Genomic DNA, 13,866 nt, shown 5'->3' with positions numbered 1-13,866 from the left:
AAAATTTATTTTAAAAGCGGAATTCAGATTCTGTTTCAGCGACAAAAAAAATATACCATTAACATAGTCGCATTCCCAGGTCAAAACTTTTTTTTTTATTGTCACAGGGTATTGGGCAAGCAGAAAAAAAAGTTCTGACCTGGGGATGCATTAATGTGAATAACACTGGTCGGCAAAGAAAATAGAGCTTAAACCAAACCATATTTTTCCAAAGGATTTTTGTATGCTGATTGCGAATCTGAAGTCAAAATTTCACAGGCACGTCACGTTTTCGAAATATTTGAATATTAACAGGTCAAAAACGCATTTTGTTGTTACTTTTGGTGTTGAATTTCATCACCGTTAATTTTTTGTTTGCAAAACTACTTAAGCAATCTTCAAAAGCCATATTTTATCGTCTTAAATATGTTTATTTTTTTAAAGCTATTTGTTTCTAAAAGATATTTGGTATAGAAATGTATGATATCTCAAAATCTTGGTGGTTAAGGTAACTTATGGGTTTTTGAAGCATATTTGAAGCAAATTCCAGTTTTGGACTCCTGATTTGGATAAAAAAGCAAAATATTACAGAAAAATATATATTTCAGATCAAAGGTCAAAAAACATTTCATTCAAGATTAGTTTTTGGGACTTTATAGCGAAAATAGTGATGAGTAGAGCTCAAAAACTAGACGTGATGGAATAAATCTGTTAACAGTTTTGAATTCAGCACACTCAAGTTAATTGAAATCACCTTACAGTTCTTGCTCCCGACTTTTTTTTTGTTGTTTTTTGCCGACCATTGTAATCAGCCCTATCGTGAATTTCACGTGGAATGTTTTCCGCTCAAAAAGAGTTCACAGACAACCTGAAACGAACATCTTTTTTTAGGCTATTTCGAAAACCTGACGTGATGGGACAAAATGGATTTCCATTTCGGTTTCATATTTTTTTTTTTTTTGATGAGGGTGGTTTTATTTATATTTAGCTTATTGAATAAGAAATTTAAAAAAAAAACTCAAAATGGGGCCTAGTGTGTATCTATAGATTAATTTTTATTTGTCGTAAAAATATTTGTTTCTCCTGGAATTTACCATGCTACCTACCTTGAATTTCCTTGGGATATTATTTCCAATTAAAAATTTGCAATATTTTAAACAAGTGAATGAAAAAAAATTGTCTTGCGTTGAGGAAGATCTTTTTGATCGAAATTATCTGATCTAAAAAAAAAACAAACGATTACGATAGATGAATACAGGTAGTGATCAACAAAGTAGACAAAATTTTGACCATTTAAACTAAGTTAAGACAGCCTTACATTACTCTTATTTCTCCGTAACTATTTGCAGGATCAATGTGAAATTTTCGGAAAATATACTTTAAATATTATTTAAAACAAACCAAATTAGCTTTATCATGATTACAAGACATAACCTCTTAAGTGAAAATTTTTGATTGTGGAATCTTGTTTTAACAAGTGCCCCGACAAAAAAAAAACAATAATTATGCTTATCGAGCTGCAGCCTAAACCAAGAAAGGGAATTATTTTAAACTTCGTAGTTAAGTGTTTGTGGTGATTTCCCAGAGGGAAATTAAATAAACATGCCATATTGGAAAAATAATTTTGTTCTCAAAAAAGGTTCTAAAAATTTTGATATTTAAAAAATGTGGCAAACAAGATCGTACTTTTCTAATAAAAAAAAATATTTTTGAACTGTTAGTAACAGTAGGTACTTTACATAGAACCGTTTTCTCGATGTCTGATTTTCTCGTTAACGACACAATTGATTTAAATTTTTTTTGTATAAAAACTAGAGATGCCGCGAACATTCGGCCACTGTTCGGTATTCGGCCTATTTTTCTGGTATATAGTTTAACTATTCGGCCGAATACCGAATACCAAATGGAGAACAAAAAAAGACATAAATTATTATACCAAAATGTGTGTTTTATTAAATAATTGTAATTTTAGTACTTATAATCTACTAAAGGCAAGTTGTGGTGAATGAAAACTATTTGTTCCGCATTTATTAATAGTAAACGATTACGTTTATCTTCGTAGACTATTCCTGCTTCGAAAAATAGTCTTTCGCTGCAAAACACTTGTCCCAGGAGAAGAAGGGTAGACTTTAGCAAATGTTGTAAAAATATGAAATTTTGTGTTGACCACCACTTGTATGGGTCCGCCGTTCGATCTTGGCGAACAGTCCTCATATATAATTCGATTTTAGATGTCTACCCTTGCAGTAGTAGGTAGTGTGTTCACACATTTATCTCAAAATTAGATCAGTTATTCATCACTACAATACGATGTTGTTGGGAATTTTTTAAGCCACATCTATTCTTGAGACAAAGTATAAAATTTTTTAAATTACCAACGTTTTTTTCTGAGTGTCGGCGGCCGAATATTCGGTATTCGGCCGAGGAGCGTGGCCGAATATTCAGTATTCGGCCAAATCAATGTTCGCGGCATCTCTAGTAAAAACGTTTTACTTAATCTAATATTGAAATTATGGAAAATTTCCCAAAAAAATAATTTTCGGATTTAAAAAAAAAAAAATTTCAAATTCTTTTTGAAAAAAAAACAATTATTTGAACTTTATTTTTGTGAGTCGTTTAATATTTCTATTTTATTGGCTTACCAATATTTTTTTGTTTTGAAAATATAAAAAAAAATTTAATTTCGCTCAAATTTCGTTAACGAAAATTTGTATGGAAAATTTCGTTTCGCTTTAGCTACGTACTAGACTTTAACACTTGAATATAATTTATACTGAAGCAAAGTATTAATTCAACACTTTATACATATCTATCTTTTCATTTAGAAGAGTGAAGAATATTCAACCAAGCTCATTAATTTTTATTTTTTGTTACAGCGTTGTTTAAAATTTCAAAGTTTAAACTAAAGGGTCACTGTGGCGTATGTGGAATATTTTTATCTTTTTTTTTTTGGAAAAGGGCATAAAGTGCATATAGCAAATATAACTAATATTTCTCCAATAACCATCAGGGAACTTTCTTACAATTTTTGAAATAAAATTCAATAGTATTCTTTCTACTTAAAAACAGTCAAAAAGATTTTCATCGAAGTCGGATTTTCTCAATATTAGTACCTAAGTACATAAAATCCATCAGTGAATAATATCCAAGGCTGTACAGAAAGGATTTATTTTTCTCTTAGCTTCAGTCATGAGGGCAACTTTTGTAACTAAATATTTGCAAATGCATAAAGGTGATAATATGTAAGAAATTATAAACATGCAACCCCTTTTGTATTTTGATCCCATAAGTCAACTTCAAGCTGTTGCAGCATTCTGAATGAAATAAAACAATTTAATATTTTTTGATTGACCTCTCTTTTTGTCTTTTCTCTTCGAATCGAATCACTTTATTGCAATATTACAAATAATTTCATTATGGGATTGTTCTTTTTGCTTATTAATTTTTTTTTTTTGCGCGAAGTATAGGTAAATATTATGGTAATCAATTTTTTAATTATTTCTTTCAATTCTAGTTATTTTCTTCTTATTTATTTTTTTTTTATAACAATACACGATAACGTCCGATTTACAACTCTCTATTTCTATCTATTTTTTTTTTTTGTTTTATGTGTTGTGTCCTGTCTACAAAATTTATAAAAACAATTTATGAATATTTTTTTTTTGTTTTTCTTGGAAAAAGCTTTAAAATTAACAAAGATGACAACAAGGAAGTCTTTAATTTTAACAAATTACAAAAAAAAAAAAAAATTAAAATAAACAATACTTCAACGGAATGACGGATCAATTTTTTTTTGATAAAAAAAAAACGAAATTTAATGCAAATGCGGGCTGTGTTTGTGTTGCGGGGAAATGTAGGAAAAGAATATAAATGCACCAAAATTATGTCATTGTTCCGAATACTGGATTGTGACGGCAAATACCAGGACCGTATTCCTCGTAGGCAGCCTTCGTGTGGCAGACTTGATAAAACTCAGGCTGTTGAAATGAAAAATAAAATTGTTATTTATGAGGAAGTTAAATACAATTTGAATTTATTACCGTTCCAGCGAGCATGCTGCCACCAAACCAAACCGCATATCGCTGCATATGATGCGTAATGACGGACACATCAATTGGTTTTGGCTAAAAGAAGATGACACTTATTTTTAAGAACAAAATATAGAAACCAATTAAATTTACCTTAATTCTTCCTTCACTCAAATTCTCACTAATTCTTAGGCGTGTGTCAACAGATCGCTTAATGTCTCGTTGCAGTCTTCTGCCAAAGTCCTTGAACATTGTTGATCCACCACTCAATACGATATTGTTATAGAGCGGCCGCCTCACATCGATCGGACAGTTTTGGATGACATTGTCGACAATTTCCGACAGTGGAATTGTAAAGTCTGGGTTTGAAAACTCCGGATGGAAAAAGATCTCAGGACCTATTAAAAATGTATAATTATTTAGCACACATTCCAGAAAAGAAGACTATTATTTTTACCTAAGAATCTCTCATAACCAACATCAACACTAAATGGTTGCTTGGATACAGCATTCATTCCAGTATAATTGCGAATCCATTTGCCCGGTTCCGAGTCGTACTTGGCAAATTCTTTGGCGATATCAGGGCAAATGTAGCAGTGTTTTTCTTTGATTGCTTTGGCAGTTTCTAGACTTTGTTCCGGTGGTATACCGACTTCACGTTCACGCAAAAGACTTTGAATGAACGAAGTAATATTGCGACCGGCAATTGGAATATGTTTGATACATGAACCGATGACGTAACCTTCAGCCTTTGGGAAAAATTGGTTTTAGTTTAAAGGAAACGATTTTTAATATGTAAAATACTTACAACTGGAATGACATGAGTAACACCGTCACCACTGTCTACAACAATTCCGGTCAATGTACGCTCCTCAACTGGCCTGGATGCCCAACTTGCTGCCAAAGCCAATACAGCCTGTTGAAATTAAGAAGAGTTTTTGTTTCAATTCGATTGTTTTATTTTTATAAATTATGGTATTATTATATTGCAATTTGAATCTTCCTACAAAAACGATACATTTGGTTATTGCGTTTTTTTAACCACCATTTCTATCGGCAACTACCAGACTAGAAAATGAAATCACAAATCAAACGGTTTAGTCTATCAAAATCAGGGGACAATAATTCATAAATCAAGGCAGAATCGGTCGTTTATAGAGGATTCAATGACTTAAAGAGAGAATCGGATATAGATTGGGTTTAAAGAAAAAAAAACACTTTTTCACAAAAAATATTTAAGTTTCTTTTATAATGCAAAAATATAAAAGCCAATTGTACCTATATTTTGAAATTACTTACAATGATATTTGAATGAACACAATATTTTATTTTAGACTCAATTGTCAAAAGCAACATTTATACAGGATTTCATTTAACTATTATAAGACGTGTTTTATTGGTTCTCAGTATTTTACTGAGTAAACATTAATTTCATGCTTTAAACAACAACAAACGATTACTTTTGTTTATTATTGTTGTCACAAAAGTATAAGTTAAGAAAAAAATTTCTCTCTAAACCAACAAATGAGCCATTATATTTGAAAGTGGTATAAGTCCATGTTAAATAAAAATTAAATTAATAACCGCAATTAAAATGTATCGTTTTTCTAAACAAAAAATTGCAATCAATGGATGTGTAAGTTACTCAATTTTAATATTTAAACAAAAACAGCCGTTAAATTTTTGTTTTTGATTAAAAAAATGATATTTTTTAAAGAGTGCAAAATGTGATGTATACCATTTTTAAAAATAATGACTCAAATCTTAAGCAATCATTTGTTGTTGTTTCCTGTGTAAAATTTTACTAACTACTGAGTTACCAATAAAACACGGCTTATACTATAGATACTATGTTCAAGAAAAATTGATAGTATAGGCATAGGGCTTATGGTCAAGCTTTTTAACATCACTTATTTTTTTTCGAAATTTTCCGTTTCTTTTTATTTGGGCAAAAAACTTGGAAAGAATGTTTCTAAACTAACCACTATGTATATGCATTGGATAACTTGTTCATTCGGCTTAAATTTTCTTTTTTAAAGTTTGATACGTCCACCCATCAATATATGTACGTCTTTAACCATCAATATCTAAACAACCGCTGCGCTGATTGCACAGGAAAATTAAGGAGGGTTTTGAAATCTTGAATAAACTTCCTTTTATTTTTTTTTTTGCATTAATTTAAAATATTAATTATTAATTAATTATGATGCTAGCGTTCTTTAAACTCTATTAATAATAGATTTTAATTTATTGTTAATTCTTATAAATAAATAAATAAATAAATAAAAAAGGGCTTTTGTAGAATATTTTGATAGTCAGGTTGGAAATATCGAGAGTCAGTAATGTTGATTGTGCCCTCAAAACCACTACATGTGTATTTCGATTGAATCCATCCAGCAGTGTTTTTGTTTTATTCGATCGAATTTTTGAGAATAAAAGTTAAATGACCACGATTTTGACCATATCTTTAACGGAAAAAAAAAATGTTTTTCTAGCTTTGTATGCATTTCTATTGATAAAAATGTTTGAATTTCTGAAACCACCTTGTGGAAAATGAAGGGTTTTTTCTATTGAAAGAAATACAAACACTGAAATGAAATACAAAATAAATGTTCCAAAAATATGCCCCGAAGAAAAAAATCCTTGGCAATTTTGCAAAAAATCTTAAAAAAAAAAAAAAATGCAATTTTAAGACAAATTTCCAAGTAAAACAATCAACATATCCATATCTTATTTTATATCTCAGTCCTTTTTGTTTCAGACTTATAACAGTAATTGGATTTTGTTTCTTTTTATAATCGATTAACTCTATCAAGTTTCAAGGTTCTGCTACAGGAGAAAGTCTCCATTATGTTTCAAAGAATTTATCGGAAATGGGCGATCACCACGCTCACTGAATAGAATATCTTAAATTTTGCATACAGAGTGAGGCCGATATTCTTAAGCGGTCTTTACTTAAGAGTGCTCATAAGAATGTTCACCACAATATTTAATGCAACTTATGGGTAGTCTCGTCTCGACTACTCTTAAGTTATGGTTTCTGACTCCGAAAACTTATGAAAGTTAAGAACCACCACTGCAAAGTTTTAAATTTTTAAAAGAAAGGGAAGCTTTTCATAATTTTAATCTTTAATCTATCACTCAGTATCCATACACTTACGGTTTTTGTGATTTTGTGATCAAGTCCTGTATCTAAAAAACTACTCATGCTAAGAACCTGAAATATATTGAGGTTGCTGCATTTGACGTCAACAAATAATGCTGCTTTGAAATTTCTTCTTTTTTTTTTTTGGTATAGTAGGTAGAGGGAGGGGTTCAAAATGGCTTGGGATGGTTCTTCTGAATAAGAGAGTAGTGTCAAGGTTGTTAGAGAATTTGGCTGGGCACTTTCGTGTCCAGGGGATATTTCCTTTTCGTTTGGGTAATAACACCTGCAGGGGTTATTGCCGCGATTGTTATTGCACTGCACCGTTAATTATATTATCCAACTTACTATTTTGTCTTCTTCATACACTCGCGGTCCACGTCATATGCATTAATACACTCAAGATGCTATGTCATATGTTCGTCGTTACCGTAGTCCGGATTTGCTCATTACTTTTACATGCAACTCGAAGTGGATAGAAATTAAAGATCCTTTAACAAATTAGGTGACTTTTCTTATATTTAAAATAAATTTTTTTTATTGTAGGCTTAAAGCCTACAAAATTATTTTGAAATTAAAGATTTTTTGTTGCCTGGACAATCGCCGGCTGATAGGCATGATAAAATAGCGCATTTGTTTAAGATGAAGTTAAAATCATTAATGGATTTAATCATTAAACATAAAGGTTTAGGGAAAGTACAGTGCTGGATGTACTCAGTAGAGTGGGGTTACCGCATGCCCTCATTTTGATTTGGCTGGTGAATATAATTGCAGAAGATAATATAGATGATATCATATCAGCGGAACTTCTTGACATTGATCGATTGATGATTTATAATGTGAATTTGCGTTAATTTATCCTACTCACATTAATTGGTAAAATCGAGATATCTAATCTACCGAAATCAATATAAGGCTGCGATTTAAAGCTGCAAGACTTTTGATTTCGTTATAAGGCTTTAAATCTGCATACTCACATTTTGGTTATCACTCCTCTCCCGAAATTTGCTGTGGGCTCTTAGGCTAATAGTAATTCTCCATGTGGTTTATGAAAAATGTTCGAAACGTTATCCAAGAGCTTTGATCTCAAAAACAATTACTGGAAATGATTGATACCCTTTATGTCGTGGGCGTTCCACTGAAGGCAATGGAAAATCAATGATCGTGAAAGTGAATAATGTGAATATTGAAGTTGGCAGTCGGTGGATTGTGCCATATTCACCGATATTTTCCAAGGCATTTAAAGCCTACATAAATTCGAGAATTGTAATTCTGTGAAGTCTATCAAATACATATGCAAATATGTGCCAAAGGGCGGGATATATAGCTTGCGTTTCATTAGAATCTGTTGAAAGGAATTATGAAATCACTATGTATCAAATGAGACGAAGCAGTTTGGCAATTTTTTTCGTTTCAAATACAAAAAAGGTATCCAGCGGTTCTTCATTTATGAGTGCATTTTGAGAATGTATAATTTTAAAATGCTTCAAGACTCAAGAGCAGTGGAACCACCGCATATAATTTTAACCGCATTTTTTTTGCTATGCAAGAAATGTTGTATATCAAAAAGCATTACTATAAGGCCCAATTAATTCACACTCCCTTAAATTTAAAGTCGCCATTTAAAAAGGGAAATTTTAAAATCTGTATACGATTTGACAGATTTTTCATTTTTAATGGAGACTTTTATTAGAATAGAGAATGAATAAATTGGGCCTAAATATATTAATGTTCACTACAATAAACAAGTTCTTTTTTTTTTCGTTTTTAAATTATTTTCAAACAGGTTCAATTTTTTCAAAAGTGCACTCAGCGAAGCGGGTGGGGGTTAGCTAGTTTTCTATAAATTTTGTGAAGAGGCATTTAATTATATAAATATAAAGAATACATATTCATAAAGCAAATTTAATTTTTTAAAAGAATTCGCTGTGTATTTACAAAAATATTGGGTTCCGTTATTTTTGAAGTAGATCTCCTAGACGACCTCCAAAAAAAAGGTGTCTGGCGGTGAGCAAAATTTCTCCGAAACGGTTGGAGTAATCGGCTTGAAATTTTTACAGAATTTTTTTAGATACTTTTGTCAGGTAATGAACGAAGAAAAAAGGTTTTTTGACAATAATTCGATTTTTTAAGTTTTTTAAGTTCGATTTTTTACACTTTCAGTGTAAATTTTCGTGAAAAAGGCGATTTTTTTCTTTGGGAAGCCGCCATCTTGTCAAAAATCAAAATTTTGACTATTCCTTCGTTCATTACCTGCATTCGTCTATCCTGAAAATGAATCTTTTAGTTTTTTTAATTTTAAGTGACTTGGATCAGAGATATCTTGCTCACCGCCAGAGCTAGACACCTTTTTTTTGGAGGTCGTCTAGGAGATCTACTACAAAAATACCAATATTTTTGTAAATACACAGCGAATTCTTTTAATACATTAAATTTGCTTTATGGATATGTATTCTTTATGTTTATACAGGGTGTCCCATAAGTAATGGATCAAACGAAATATTCTGATAGGCCAACTTTAGGACTCTCAGAATTTGGTAACTTGTTCATCCCAAATCCTTACGGTTTTCGATTTAATGCAGTTTTTGTGAAATTTCGAAAAATCCCGACCTTGCAACAGTATTTTGCTTCCTCCGCTCATAATTAATTTTTGTTTTTTACAATTCTTTCACTAAAACATTGCCTAATAATAAGAAATAATTAATTAATCAAAATATTTTTTATTTCGTACGCCATTTTGCTGCAAATTAATTAACAGTTCCATGTTTTATAAAAACTCAATTTCTTTCTTTTATTTCAGAGCACCACCCTGAAAAAAAATCGTATGGTGTGGCACTGGTTTATTATTTTGAAAACTTGTCGTGTTATTGCAGTTTTCAAAAATGTATAAAAGTTTCCAAAGTTGAAATTAGAACGAAAGATATTTTAATTTGAATGCAAAAAAACAGACGTTTTCAGAGCAAAATAACAAACAAAAATCGAGGCTTTTATTCAAAAAGAAATAAACAAACAACAGTCGAGAAAATGTGTTTATTTTTCTTTGTTATTTTTCTCTGAAAAGCCCTGTTTTGTTGCTTTTAAATTGTAATATCTTCAGTTCTATCTTCAACTTTGGAAACTTTTATACATTTTTGAAAACTGAAATAACACGACAAGTTTTCAAAATAATAAACCAGTGCCACACCATACGATTTTTTTCAGGGTGGTGCTCTGAAATAAAAGAAAGAAATTGAGTTTTTATAAAACATGGAACTGTTAATTAATTTGCAGCAAAATGGCGTATGAAATAAAAAATATTTTGATTAATTAATTATTTCTTATTATTAGGCAATGTTTTAGTAAAAGAATTGTAAAAAACAAAAATCAATTATGAGCGGAGGAAGCAAAATACTATTGCAAAGTCGGGATTTTTCGAAATTTCACAAAAACTGCATTAAATCGAAAACCGTAAGGATTTGGGATGAACAAGTTACCAAATTCTGAGAGTCCGAAAGTTGGTCTATCAGCATATTTCGTTTGATCCATTACTTTTGGGACACCCTGTATAATTAAATGCCTCTTCACAAAAAATCCACAAAAAAGGTTTTTTTTTGCACTTACAACTAGATATAACCCCTTAATGAGTATATTGTGGGTTCTTCGGAACAGAAAAGTATAAGTTTTATATGTGTAATGAAAAAATTTCTGTTCCAACCAGCATTCATGGGAGTTTAATGCTTTATTGTCTTGAACAGTCCCAAAAAAAATTTTTCGTAATTTCTTTTGTTTGAAAACATATTGAACAGCTTTGTTTTACGGCTTGATATGGCTTTTCATACTTATAAAATACTTCTTTTCTTTGTTGTTCAATCGGATGAGTCTGTTTCAAAGTTAATTAGTTCTTCATGTGAAAAATTGTTTAATTCCTCCTAAAAATTTCAATTCGTATACGCTTTTATAAACTTTTTTATCTGAAACATGAATGTATTACGCTTTATCATTGCATCCGGTAAAAAAAAACTTATGATCATGTCGAGTGATTCATAAAGTTGGTGTTTTAATGCACTCGGTTTGTTTATAAAAATGTTAACCCTGAAACAATCGTACTTTTTTTTTAAGTTATGGGTACAATATGTTAACGTTTATTTCTTCTTTATCTAATTCTAATTTGCTCAATCCTTTAAGAATTTATACTACAAGAACATATTTCGCCCAAGAAGTTTTAGAATGTTTTATTTTATATTAATGCCGTCATGATCGTAACTAAAGACTGCAAACTATTATCTTTTTTGTGAAAAAAAAAACTTTAGAGATAACAGATAAACGCAAATGGCAATACAAAACAAAACTAAAATTTTATAATAACAAATTCCTATCAAATGAAGAACTTACCTGCACAGCAATATAAAGACCCGGAACATTAAAAGTCTCAAACATAATCTCAGCTGTATACTCTCTATTCTCGGGAGTATTTAATGGTGGTTCTGTCAGAAGAAAATGATGATCTTCCGGTTCGGCGCGCAAGTATTTAAATATACATTGCTCCAAGAAGCGTTCCATCAAATCCCAATCCTCAACTAAACCATGTCTAACTGGATACTAAACAAACAAAAAACAATTAAACAAACAACAAATATGACTCATTTGTTTGGTCGGTCAATCTTTTACCTTGACTGAATAACCAGTCGCATCGAAAGCCTCGTCACCAATAAAAAAATCCAAATCTTCAATTCCCTTAGTCACTCGCCTGGTATTTTGGTCGCCGATGCGAGCCGATTCTTTGATGGCAATTGCCGAAGGAATTATGAATTGTGGTTCTTTGTTATTTGCAAATCCCAGTTTTGTGTAACTTTGAAAAGTCAAATATAAATAAAATTATTAAATTAAATTACTTCCATTTTGAGGAAAAAAAAAAATGCAAAAAAAAGTATGTCAATTGTTGTACACACACAAAAAAAAAGTACACGGAGAAGAGTTGGAATTGGAAGAATTCATTGAACTTACCCGGTTCCCACATCAATTACGCATGCTGGTAATCTTCCTGCCATTATTTTGTATGTTTTATTTAGAACTTAATTAAAATTGACAAAAATACTTAAATAGTTCAAATATTTAATTGCAAATAAGTGTAAAATTTCAATTTTTAAACCACACCTAGAGACGAATGTGTCACTTTTTCGTTTCGTTTATCGAGAAAAAAAACGTCGGCTGCAGCGCAAGAGATAAAAGAAAAAAAAATTCCAATTCGGAATTTCGCTCATCTGTCAGTACCAAAAGAACAAAAGAAAATAGAAAAAAATATCTCCTAAACTGGGTGAAGATCAAAACAAACCAAATTTTTCAAGGACGCGCGCAATTTTAAAGAACTGTTGTTTGTAAAAAAAAACTCATACAAATCGATTTCAAGTGTTTTTTTGGTAGTAACGTTCTACTATAACTTAATTTAGTGTCTAAAAATCGAAAAAATTACGGAATTAAAAATATATTTCTATGCTGTATTTTTTGCTTTTTTGTTTTGTTGGTTTGTTTTTGCTGGTTTGTTTTGATTTTCGCCGAGTTTAAAACGTCAAAATGGTAACTGTAAATAGAAAGAGAAGACAAGGACAAATGTTCGAACTTCCCTATTTGGGTGAGCAGAGATGACAGGAGAATGTAGTAGATGGTGAAAACGAAAAACGAAAACAAAAACTTGACGAAAGATGTTAGAACTGTTTGGGTGAAATATTTTTATACGTATTTTTGTGTAAGAAAATTCGAAGCTTTTTTAACAGCATGTTTTCACTGGCGATAAACATTCATGCCTATTACCGAAGACGCAGTGATTCAAATTTCAATATGTGAACTCCCCGGGATAAACTGTATTATCGATCCACGAAAACACACAAAACTGCTTGCCGACATTATGTCATTGTTGATACTTACATAGCCAAATGTCATTCTATTACTTCCGCACTGGCGGCTTCGGTAATACGAAATCTTGTGAAAGTGACTCTCACTCCCGCCGCAGTGCATCTGCGTCTTCGGTAATAGGCATATGATTAGCCCTGTTCCATTGGAGGTGGTAGTTTACTATTACTACTAGTAGATGTTTTGGTTAATCTAGTACTATCATCTACTCATGCTCTTCTTCCCGAGTAGATACGATTTGTAGCGCTGTTCCATTGGAGGTGGTAGTTTACTCATGAGTAGATCTAGTACTACAAATAACACACGATCTTCTACTCGAGGAGATACGAAAGTAGCCCTGTTCCATTGGAGGTGGTAGTTTACTCGTGAGTAGAAATCTACTACAACAACTACACTTTCGTATCTCCTCGAGTAGAAGATCGTGTGTTATTTGTAGTACTAGATCTACTCGCGAATAAACTACCACCTCCAATGGAACAGGGCTTGTATTGAATTCGTTGAAAGTGCGTTCCATTGAAAATCGCTAGTAAACTACTAGTAGTATTTTACCACCTCTCAAAGGAACAGGGCTATTTTTGAATGCCTGTAAAACCATTTTGTTGTATAAAGCCTAGCACGCTGCTGATGCGAAACGAAATTTTCCATACAAAATTTCGTTAACGAAATCATGAACGAAAAATTTCGTTTTTCTTTTCGTTTTTCAGTACGCAGCTCTAGCGAAAAATTGGAGAGTTTTCACTCATTTGTCACTTACTTATTACTGTCCTGTGCATTTTTCTTCACTCAAAGAGCAGTGTTGACGGTTTTTTCACTTCTAATTCATTTATT

At 31.3% G+C, this 13,866-nt stretch overlaps 1 protein-coding gene across 3 annotated transcripts in view; it reads right to left on the bottom strand.

Annotated features, from left to right (window-relative positions):
* Positions 1-3,311: 3,311 nt before the first annotated feature.
* LOC129909071 (actin-related protein 3) overlaps positions 3,312-13,866 on the bottom strand; it is a 78,246-nt gene continuing 67,691 nt past the window's right edge. The window contains exons 1-9 of one of the 3 annotated variants that reach the window (XM_055986019.1): positions 12,286-12,380; positions 12,136-12,225; positions 11,800-11,980; positions 11,524-11,730; positions 4,816-4,923; positions 4,465-4,756; positions 4,161-4,405; positions 4,020-4,103; positions 3,312-3,956 (exon numbers count right to left, since the gene is read on the bottom strand). In XM_055986019.1, the coding sequence (XP_055841994.1) occupies positions 3,861-3,956; positions 4,020-4,103; positions 4,161-4,405; positions 4,465-4,756; positions 4,816-4,923; positions 11,524-11,730; positions 11,800-11,980; positions 12,136-12,179 (1,257 nt within the window). In that variant the 5' untranslated portion in view covers positions 12,180-12,225; positions 12,286-12,380 and the 3' untranslated portion in view covers positions 3,312-3,860. Of the gene's footprint in view, positions 3,957-4,019; positions 4,104-4,160; positions 4,406-4,464; positions 4,757-4,815; positions 4,924-11,523; positions 11,731-11,799; positions 11,981-12,135; positions 12,226-12,285; positions 12,381-13,866 lie in introns of those variants that run through there. The other 2 variants (XM_055986020.1, XM_055986021.1) reach the window with 2 other exon arrangements.

Source organism: Episyrphus balteatus, chromosome 2 (genome assembly GCF_945859705.1).
Source record: "Episyrphus balteatus chromosome 2, idEpiBalt1.1, whole genome shotgun sequence".
NCBI classification, from domain to species: Eukaryota; Metazoa; Arthropoda; class Insecta; order Diptera; family Syrphidae; genus Episyrphus; species Episyrphus balteatus.
The sequence above is the reverse complement of the archived record's forward strand: the minus strand, read 5'-3'. Positions and strand labels throughout refer to the sequence as shown.